This window comes from Gymnoscopelus braueri (genome assembly GCF_963280865.1).
Source record: "Gymnoscopelus braueri genome assembly, chromosome: 7".
NCBI lineage: Eukaryota > Metazoa > Chordata > Actinopteri > Myctophiformes > Myctophidae > Gymnoscopelus > Gymnoscopelus braueri.
In genome coordinates, this window is record NC_137608.1 from 3,529,575 (window position 1) to 3,541,129 (window position 11,555).

The following is an 11,555-nucleotide window of genomic DNA, read 5'->3' on the forward strand; positions in this document are numbered from 1 at the left end:
ATCTGGCAACGCTACAGTGATGTCTACTGTCTGCAAACTGCATTGATTCACTTTATTTCCTCCTTTCAGGTACAGTATTGTGTACCAGGCTTTATTGGGTTAAGTGTGGGAATGTATTGTCATGTTTTTATTATTGATTCATTACTTGTACATAATAGTCTATTATTCTATGACAGTTGTGTATTTGCTGTATTGTGGTGAGAACTGGCCAACATGTTATATTGGCTTTGCTAAACGTGGATATGAGTATGAACAGAAAATTGTGCTTATGCTAAGCTAATGGAGCTAACTAGCTGTTTAACGTCCAGTGAGCTGCATCAGTAGTAGTTAATTCACTGAAGAGTTAACGTCCATAACTTCCATTCATTCTACAAGGATTATTACTGCTAGCCAAAGAGACATTATCATCAACAACAGAGCAGTCTCTCTCTCCTCCTCTCAGCTTGTTGTGTCTCCGTGTAGGACGTCTCTCTGACTCAAATAAATAGGGAAGCCGTCGTATTATAATTCCTCATTATGCCCTAGCCCTAGAATGGTTGTGATATTACGTACCTTTTCATGTATTCCACATACACAGCCACAGATCACTCCCATCAGGGCTGCCACCTTTTCAAATAAACCTTGGAGTGGGATCTGGCGTGTGCAGTTATTATTATTATTTCATCAAGCCATGCACCACTGCATGCCAAAGAATGTATTTTCATTTTCATTGTTGTACTTGCACCTGACCCAACATACCAGTTGTAATAATACCCCGACCAGGTACAACTGGTTGCACTGGGTGGGTGTGCTATCATTTTCCAAATCTAAGCTTCAATAATGAAATCAAGTAATGAAACTGATGGTAGGTGGAGATTAATGAGGTACTGTGAGTGTGATAATTTTGGTGGGGTGGTCTGGGGGTCTTTTTTTTAACTATTTAGCCTCTTGTCTATCAAGCAGCAAGTGTAGACTGTGTACATTATCTTCCATCTCTCTTCTATCTCTAACTTGTCTGTCGCTCTAATTTAGCAATGGTACGATGGTGCTGCATTGTCGGGTGCAATAGCAGGTGCTCAGACGTTGGAATTAAAATGTACGGATTTCCAACCTGGAAGCAAAAGTATGGAGATCAGATGTCGGAGATATCAAAGAAACGTCGTATGGCTTGGGTGTCCGCTGTAAGACGAAGTAACATAACCTTCAACAACATTAGCCCACACATGTATGTGTGTTCACGGCATTTTGAAAAGGGTAAGTTTAAGTTACAATCAAAACACATTTGACTCTTAAGGCTACACAGATAACTATTTTCACCAGTGTTATGTTGTTGTTGTTTGCACATGAAGCTGGTTCATGTCCCGTTCACTTACTCAATGATTAATGAATGTATAAATATGTTTATACCTAAAATATATATATATATATATATATATATATATATATATATATATATATATATATATATATATATATATATAATAGTTAATTCTCAAGATGACTATTATATTTCGGTTACACAACTAAGCAACAAAACGTTGTTCTTTTCAGGTAAACCAGCCTATGAAATGAATGACTGTGACTCTGACTGGGCACCGTCATTACATCTGGGGCACACAGAGGGGAATGCATCACTGCACAACGCAGAGCGGTTGAGCCGGAGGGCAGCGAGAAGTCAAGCACGCACGGCAGCAGCAGCTCGACAGACGGAGCTGGGACCAGAGGCTACGTCGGAACCAGAAGCTACGGTGGAACCAGAATCCGCAGAGTTCAGTCGTTTTTTCCAGGTAGCGTGCCTTTGCATCAGCGTTGAGCTTATCTCTGTATGGTATATCTCTGCCACGCATCGCCCGATCCATCTTCTGTCCTTTACCAATAAATCCGTTGTAGTGTATGGGTTCAGTTCACGTCGTGAGTAATCTCTCAAGAACAGATTCTGCTCTGCGTTGGAATCTGTCGTGAAGGTTCGTCATAACGTGTACGCACTGTGTGGGCGTGGGCGTGCCTTCAGATCAGGAAGCAGGCCGTGCTTTACCCAATCAAATGTAGTGGGCGGGATTTACGTGTCCGCTGATCCTTCCCTACTCGAAACAAGCCGAAACTAATTTAACAATGGCGTCCGCGGAGCAGACAAAACCACGGAAAGATATTCACATTTTAACTTGCTCTTTCATCATAGAAACAAGTGGGCTTATAACCAAAACGATCCATGTTCTCTGGGAGAAGTGGTGTTAGTGTTCCGTGTAGAAATATTGTTAGTGGGAATGAAAACATAGTCGCACCACCCGGAAGTGGAGCGTGAAGGCAGACTAAAACCCCGGTTTCCTTTGCGCACGTGTGCTGCGTCGTCATTGTCCCAGAGCCAACATGAGATAGTACAAACAGCAGAGGGCGCTGCTGTTTGAGTTTTTCATTCTCATTTGGCTTTGGGTTCCCAGATTGCGTTGTGAGTAACTGTCAATGTTGTTGATACGAGCTGTTGTTATAGTGATCATCCAAGATGGCCACCGGCACTACGTCCTTCTGGGCCTGGCCACGCCTTTCGCCGGATCCCTATAGATTAGAAAGTGGAGCAAAAGAGAAAAAAAAGACTAATGATTATTTCATTGTTTTTGATAACCATTATGTGTACATGAAAATGTATAATTTGCAGCTAAAAGATGATAGTAGTTCATGAAGATGTTATACGGATATGGGATATGGACATTTTTTCCCACTGGACATTTTGAATTTGACTTGATTTCTTTGATAGCTTTGTTGTTGATATTGAAACTGTAGAGGGCTAATGACTAGTTTATTAGATTTATTACATTTCCTGACTTGTAAGCATACTTAAGTTTACACACATGGCCAATAAGACTATCATAACTTCCTGATTTTTTTTCAACCTGACTAAGATCAGAGAGTAAACGTTATTTTTATATAAAATTTGAACAGAGCAGTTGCAATCAGTTACATTAAGTAGAGCAATGGCACATGGTACCAAATAAGACAGCATACAGCAACAATGCTGATATAGAAAGTTCTGGGTCCATTCCATGTCCGTGTGTCTCTTATCAGTCAACAGATACTGAGGAGCAGGGTGAGAGTGAACTCCTGATTGAGAAGGTGAAGGGGGCTGCAGGGATGCATCGTGGGGCTGTGGAGACCAGAGAGACTGGCCGGGAGGCCTTCACAGGAAAAGGAGAAGATATTGCCTCCCTGGAGGATCACAGTGACCGTAAAGTGACTGCTCATGCCAGTGAAACAGAGGTTAGTGGATTCAATGTTCTCCACTTCCTTTTGAAAATGCCTATAATGACAGGGTTGCACATTAAGGTTTTTAGTATATCTCATATCTACTCGCCCCATCTAAATTTCTACTTGCCCTGCCTGGGGTTAAGGGGTACCACTGCCGACAGTGCGGTGCACACAGTTATCCCATAATATACTACTAAAATCCATTGCCTTTTGATTTTGTGTAAAACACTACAGAACAGTCTCTTCAAAACAGTAATTATTTTCTATATTACATCAACCATGATATTTAATTGTAGATTGATTTCAAGTTCCAACAATTAACTTATTTGTAGCCTGGACAGTAAAAAATCAATTATAGCATCAACTGTTGTTTGGTTTGCCTCTACTGTTGTACTGTTGCTTTAAGACTGAGATTCATTACGCTTGGAAGAGCTTGATGTGTTTGTGTGCTCGGTATCGGTATGGTACGCATCAGGTGTGAAACCCAACCGTACCATAACACAGAAGTTGACTCCTATTTATATATTACATATCATATCATGTTATATCATTGAGCTAGAGCCCGACCGATACATCGGTGAGGCCGATGTATCGGTCATTTTGGACCCCGATGCTGACATTGGACATCGGTCATTATTTCCCCCCGATGTTCCGATGTTTTTGTCATTAACATTAACAGCTTGCAGGCTGCCTGTCTCATGTGCAGATGAGCGTTGATACAAAGTCGTCCTAGGTTGTGCTGCTGCTGCGGTGTATGTATATTATGTGAAATCCGCAAGATTTCTCGTTTTCCTCAATCTCACAATAATAATACTGACTGAGATTAAAGTTATGTATGCCTTCCAGAGAGACCTATGAGCTCAATGAATTTAATAAATGAAATGACCCAATGCGAGGCTCGTTAATTTATGGATCACGCAAACGGTTAGGTAGCTGATTTTTATGGGCATAACCTACTACAATCTTCTGGCTACTTGCATATCGCTAAAGAAATATATATGAACAAAGTCTGTCTAGGATGTTAACTTACTTAACACCCCCTCCTTGTTATAGATGCCTGGAAAAGAAAGAGTTAAAAGCAAGGTGTGGAATTATTTCAGTCATTATTGACTTGAAATTAATGTGATTGCATTTTATTTAGATATTCTCAATCTTGAATTCTGACACTTTAATACAAAAACTAAGTTTTGATGTTAAGAAGTTTTTGAAATTTATTTTTTATCATTTTATTTTATTGCAAAATATTGGTCAAAAACATCGTCAATCGGTGGTCCAGGAATCTCCAAAATCGGTATCGGACCCACAAATCTGGCATCGGTCGGGCTCTACATTGAGCTATGTGGAAGTATATCCAAATACGGTCGGCGGTGTACGGCTCCTCTCTCTCTAGAGATCCCCAGGGGGGTCTCAGGGGACCCCCAGGGGGTCCGCGATGTATTTGCAGTACTGCATGTGGCCCCATGCGGTCTGTGTCGTTTTTCCTACAGTTGCCAGGTTTAGTGAGATAAACAAGTAACCAGGTTTATGAAAACAAGCCCCAAAGAAGCGAGCCGTTCGCCCGCGGTGTTGAACGAAATTACGAATTTCTAGTATTTGTACAATCCATAAACTGGCAATTCCCTGCCGCCTTCTCTCTGGTACATGTACATTGGGAACCTCTGTATAACACACACAGAAGGCAAAGAGGGAATGCGCACTGGCAACGTGCACGCACACAAACACGAGAGACACAGTGAGTGTGTGTGCAGCAGCCTGTAGAGGGGGAGAGAGAGAGAGAGTGGATGCGCGCGCACACACACACACACACACACACACACACACACACACACACACACACACACACACACACACACACACAATCTGCCATTTTCATCTTCAATTAGCAGTCTTTGCAATCTGGAGCCCTGCTGAGGAAGAAAGGTTCAGAAATGTCTGACAGGGCAGCTCCCAACTGACAACAACCAAACCAAAATAGGGAGGCCAGGTTGAAAGTGGTTAATTGTATTTTATTTTCTCTTGAGACTGTGCAACTCAATTTATTTTACTCATGATATAGCTCTAGTTTAAGTGTGTGTGTGTGTGTGTGTGTGTGTGTGTGTGTGTGTGTGTGTGTGTGTGTGTGTGTGTGTGTGTGTGTGTGTGTGTGTGTGTGTGTGTGTGTGTGTGTGTGTGTGTGTGTGTGTGTGTGTGTGTGTGTGTGTGTGTGTGAAGCAAATGAGTCAGGACCTGAGCTCTGCTGCTGCCTGCACTTCTGCCATCTTCACCCGTGAGGACACTGAAACAGGCTGTGAGTAAAACACACTCTTGCACTTCTGTTCTCAGGGCCCAAAACGTTTTATCAAGAGCATAGTCCAAGAAGAGTTCTGCACTCAAGTCAAGGGCGCCATCACACCTGTAAAATGTATATAAAGTCGATTTTGACTACATTCAAAGATACAAGGATAATGTGTATTAGGCAGCGTGTCCAATTTTTTTCCACCGCTAAACTGTTGTGGTTAATCAAACATATCATGAATAGCATGGATTTTACACCACAAATATTCAATAATGTTTGTTACCAAAGCTTCGAAATCTCAGCCAGAGCGTGTTTAAGCAGAGTTTTGCAGTGCGATAGACCCCTGGAGATGGATTGTTGAGGTGGAGCGCAACACCTTCAGCTCTCAGTACTTAACGCATGACTTGCCACACCCAAGCCGTGCTACTCATTCGCTGAATCAGCGATGCCCTGGATCGAACCATGACCTTGTGGTCAAGAGGCAAGTGCTCTACCGACTGAGCTACCTGGACACAATCTAGTACATCTGCTTTTTTTTTTGGAGAGCAGCATAAAACAAAATATGCATCAGGCATCAGCCTGATGTATATTTTGATAGCTAGGCCGGTGTTCTTAGACAAGAAACTTGTAAGTACAGTAGTGGTGATAAAATGACTAGGTGCTACGTTTATTTTCGTTACTTCTAAAGCTGTAACTTTACATAATTTTTTTTATGTTCAGCAGTATATAGTAACGTATAAGTTTATCACTTTTATCACTTTGAAAATGATGGATTTTGAAGTTACAATGGGTTTATATACGAAGGGGGCGTGTCTGATAAAATAAATATCAAACGTCTAAATACTGAATGAAGCAACTTAAAAACTGTCTGGGGTGCTCACAAAAGCCCAAATAGATGTTAAAATGACCCCAAATTTTTTTTTTAAGTGAATTATCACTTAACACTTGCATGACTAAGCTATCAATATGACCGATTTTGAGAATTTAAAGTGGATTATCTTCTCTCATGAAGCTCTGAGAAAGTTCCCCTTTCATGACTTTTCCTAAATATTTGTTTCAAATCATCTCCGTTTTTTATAAATTTGAAATATATACCATATATACCATCCCAACCGTTATATTTCAGCTAAATTGACCGCTCTCCCTCTCTCTCCCCCAGGCAAGAGCAGTTCACACCTCTAGACCCCCTGCAGAGTGGCCCGTAGACGAGCTGCAGCAGCGAGTCTATGCGAGTCGATGTTGCCATGTCTGCTTATTATAAGCGACGTTGGGCTTGTTTTTCGCGTCTTTCTATTATTATTAATATTATAATTATATATATAATTACATTATAATGGTAATACTTTTCTACTCCACTACAGCTCAGAGGCAAATCTTGTACTTTTACTTCACTACAATGATTTGAAAACTTTAGTTACTAGTTACTTTGCAGATATAAATATATTTTCATACTTGTTTAGATTAGAGCTTCATGCATTTTTATTAGGTATATATTTATATAGAAAGGTCTAACCAGGGACTGGTGTTGCAAATTAGCCTCGGCTATTACCCCATTCATGCCTGTTTTCTCAGGGCACAACGACGCATGCAGTAACATTTTCATAGACCTGACTTATTTCTCTCGCAAAATTTGGCGACCCATTTTCCACTTTCCCTTTCACTGCAAAGCGGTGGAAAAAGATAGGATCTACAAGCATACAGCTTGTCACGCAGCAACTGTTTTATGCTTGAAGATCAGATATTTTGCGCAGGATTGAGCACCGTGCAAACTTAAAGCATTTTACCGTTTTATTTTGTAAAGTTTCGCTCTGAATTCTGAATCCTCCTGCCATTCTGCCACTCTGTGTGTGTGTGTGTGTGTGCGTGCGCGGCTGCAACTTTAAAAGGGGGTGTGTGTGTGTGAGAGAGTGAGGAACAGCATGCCCTGCGCTGTGAGGAGACAGGGAGTGACAAAATCATATAATAAATATATGATATAATATTTCGTCTCGTCTTTGTTCGTGAACTAAAATGACCATGAGTTTAGTCCAGTCTTTATTTAGTGAATTACATTTTCGTCTCGTCTTTATTAGTCAACGAAATTGCATAATGATTTAGTCCCAGTTATTGTTTATTCATGGGTGGTGGTCTCGTCTCGTCTTCGTCCTTTGAAAAATGTGCGTTGACGAACATATTTCGTTTCGTTTTCGTTAACGAAATCAACACTGCATGGAAGTAAAAATGAGATCCCCACATAGACAAATCACAAATCATGATGACATATAGGAGACAGATAGAAATACACACTAGCCTACTGCCTACACTTTCATAGACCTGCCTGCTTATTTCTCTCTCAAAATTTGGCAACCCATTTTCAACTCTGAGCTTTTTAGAAGACAATGGAACCCCCCACTGTTTGGGGGAGAAAGTGTGAACTAGTCTGGAGAACAGAGGGAGACAGTGGCCAATAGGATAGCCTGATTTGGGGATCAAAATGACCATTTTTCAGGCTTGGTGGAGGAGTATGAAACCTCAGTCATGCGAGTGTTAAGTGTTCTAAAATATTGAGAGGAAAAGAGACTTGTTATTTTTCTTAGGTTTAACTCAAGCAATTTGATATACACTAGATTTTCAGGCCTCTACGTGGCCTTCAAACCTAGCCCTATTAATTGTCTGCCTTTGAAAATAACATGTCTGGGCCAAAAATACGTAGTAAAAAAAATAGTACACAGGAGACGAGATACAGCCTTTTTAAGTAAGAAGTGGATGGAGCAGCAAATCTTCGGATCACGATATCTTGGGTTCTGAAAGTTTTTCCTAACCTTTTGACGTTTTAGACGTCCATGGCTCTCTGGGCTTATGATAATTTGGACGTCTTTGACGTCAATGGCACTGGATGAGTTAAATGTGTTGCAGTATTAGTAGTGTAACACGTTTAAAAGTATTAGTGTTAAATGTGTTACTGTTGATAGTGTTAAACGTGTTGATAGTGTTAAAGTATTAGTAGTGTTAAAAGTAAGTAGTGTTGAAAGTGTATATAGTGTTAAAGTAGCAGTAGTGTGAAAAGTGTTGATTGTGTTAAAGTATTAATGAGAAATACCTTTTGAGTGTACTCTACCTTTAGGAGATTTACCTAATTTTACACACAAAGTGTGGCAGGTTTAGTTAACTCATATAGTGCCAATGACGTCTTTTGACGGACGTTTTCAGTGTGCCATTAGTGCCAATGACGTCTTTTTTTTGTTTTGTTATTTTTTTTTCTTTTGAATATCAAAGGAACTAGGAGAAAACGATTTTCAAAAAGTTCATTCTCCATCCACTTCAATGTTAAAATGTAAACGGAGAAATGTTTTTCTCCGTTTGACCCAAAATGCCTTTGGCATATGGATCAACTAGCTTGAAATAAGCCTGGCAGTGAATGAGTTAATTAGTGGGATGTGATTAGTATTAGTCGGATGTGATTAGTATTAGTGGGATGTGATTAGTGTAGCAGAGAGAAGAGGAACATGGGTTTGTTCACATGAATCCTATCATTACAAAACAAATCGGTAACTAGGGGAATCAATTCTATCCAATCCAATCAGAAAACACATTGAGTTGCTCTCTGTGAAGTTACATCCTCTGTCCTCCTTCTAGGTCTCCAATTCCTTCCTGAGTATAAAGAGGAGGTTTCCCCTGAACATCAGGAGAGGAGCCCCAGTCTGGTCCAGGTGAAACTAGAACCTCCACAGATTAAAGAGGAACAGGAGGAGGTACTTCTAAGTCCAGAGGAGGCTGGTCGGTCAACGTTCACATTACTAGCAGTGAAGAGTGAAGATGATGATAAAAACAGAGATGCAGAGCAGCATCCACCGAGCACCTCAACTGAACACATGAAAACACAAGCTTACGTAGAGTACTGGGTACCAACTACTGATGACCAGCTCCTCTCTTCACACTGTTCTGAATCTGACACTGAAGACAGTGATGACTGGGAGACCAGGGATGAGTCAGTTTCAAACACACAGAAATCACACGATACACAACAAAGACTGTCTTTGAGCAACAAGCTGTCCCAGAACCTAAAGCCATCAAAACAAACGCCACCCATGAGGAGTCAAAAAGAAAAGAAAGGCCGCTTTAGTTGTACAGTTTGTAGCAAAAGATTTGTTTGTAAATTATATCTGAACAAACACATGAAGATTCATATAAAGCCTTTTGCTTGTACAGTTTGTAGCAAAAGCTTTAGTTATAAATCAAAGCTGAAAGATCACATGAGGGTTCATACAGGGGAAAAGCCCTATACTTGTACATTTTGTAGCAAAACATTTAACCATGCTGTAAATATGAGATCTCACATGAGGATCCACACAGGGGAAAGAATTGCTTGTACAGTTTGTAGCAAAAGCTTTAGAGAAGTTGGATATCTGAAAACACACATGAGGCGTCATACAGGTGAAAAGTGTAAAATTTGTAACAAAAGCTTTACAAAAGTTGGATATCTGAAAAACCACATGAGTATTCATACAGGAGAAAAGCCCTTTTCTTGTACAATTTGTAGAAAAAGCTTTTCACAAGCTGGAGGTTTGAAAAACCACATGAGTATTCATACAGGGGGAAAACCTTTTGCATGTACAATTTGTAACAAAAGTTTTAGACAAGTTGGATATATGAAAATACACATGAGGTTTCATACAGGGGAAAAGCCCTTCCTTTGTACAGTTTGTAACAAAGGCTTTGCCGTTGAATCTAATCTCAAATCTCACATGATGATTCATACATGGAAAAAGCCTAGGGAAGTATTTGCTTGTTCTTTTTGTAGCAAAAGTTATACTTATATAAAATGTCTTCAATCACATATGAAGATTCATACAGGTTAAAATCCTCTTGTGTGTCAATTTTGTAGAATTAGCTTTAGTCAAACGAGCAATTTGAAAAGACACCTAAGGATTCATACAGAATAATAGCCCTATAGTTTAACATTTTGTAATCATGATCTTAAAAAAAAGAAAGAAATTACATAAATGTTTTCTGAACATGCACAGGAAGACTCATACAGGGCAATAGCAACTTTAGTTTCAGGCTGGCAAGTGTTTTGATCAAAATACAATGTGGATGCATACAGTAGAATCAGTAAAATGCCTTAAAAGAGCAATCTGAGTTTACACATGATATCTCATACGTATTATCATGCTGGTGGGTTTGCTTGTAACTTCATTATATACATTTTTGCAACACAAATTATTTCTTAAAATGATGTGCATTTAAATAACTATCGTAAGACATTGGTGCATTAGTGTTATTTCTTTTTAGCTTTTTCTCCACAATTTAGTCGTTGTGACAATTAATTCCTCCCTACACACATTTGCTGCTGTTTCCTCCACTCAACTCAAACTCTATTTATATAGCACATTTGCAATGACCAAGGTCGAACCATAGTGCTGAACAAAAAACAGAGCAGAAGAAAAATCAATGAAATTAAAAGGGGAAAAGAAAACACTAAAGGAAAACAAACAAGTTAAACAGATCACAACAAGAGTAAAGCAAAACAACATAATATCAAAGTGTAAGGCATCAAAGAATACACAGCAAAAGTATGCATGGTCAAGCAGCATTAAAGGCCAGGGGGGACAAATAGGTCTAATAAAGATTTAAAAACCTCCAAGGACTGCAGAGTGAATGTTGATAGGAGCCACAATCTGCAGAGGGAATGTTGATACAGTAGGAGCCACAATCTGTTCTAAAACTGACAGGTTAAAAAGTTAGTCTCCATCCAGGCTTTGATGTCAGTTCAACAATGGCTTAGTTGAGTTGATAGTGTTTGTTTTTAAAGGCAGGTTAAAAGCTCCTATCAGTCAGGTAGGACTTAAACCACTGTAGAGCAGTGCCAGTGACACCAACAGAGTGCTCTCTGGTCTGGTCCGATTATCCACTGTGTCAAAAGCTGCTATCAGGTCAAGGATCTCCAGGGCAGCAGGAAATCCAGAGTCAGCGGCTATCATTTATTAAAAACTCTGAGGAGGGCTGTTTCGGTCCTGTGGCCTGTTCTAAAACCTGACTGAAAGGTGTTGTGGATGCCGTGAGGCGGAGTGGACAGCCGAGG

At 40.0% G+C, this 11,555-nt stretch overlaps 1 protein-coding gene across 1 annotated transcript; it reads left to right on the top strand.

The window, feature by feature from the left end:
* The first annotated feature begins 43 nt into the window (after positions 1–43).
* LOC308088670 (uncharacterized protein) lies at positions 44–10,899 on the top strand. Its single transcript, XM_080433221.1, has 6 exons — positions 44–69; positions 1,012–1,233; positions 1,531–1,766; positions 3,040–3,231; positions 5,443–5,506; positions 9,110–10,899. The coding sequence occupies exons 2-6, from the start codon at positions 1,014–1,016 to the stop codon at positions 10,330–10,332; spliced, it is 1,935 nt and encodes a 644-aa protein (XP_080289347.1). The 5' UTR covers positions 44–69; positions 1,012–1,013; the 3' UTR covers positions 10,333–10,899.
* The last annotated feature ends 656 nt before the right edge of the window (positions 10,900–11,555 follow it).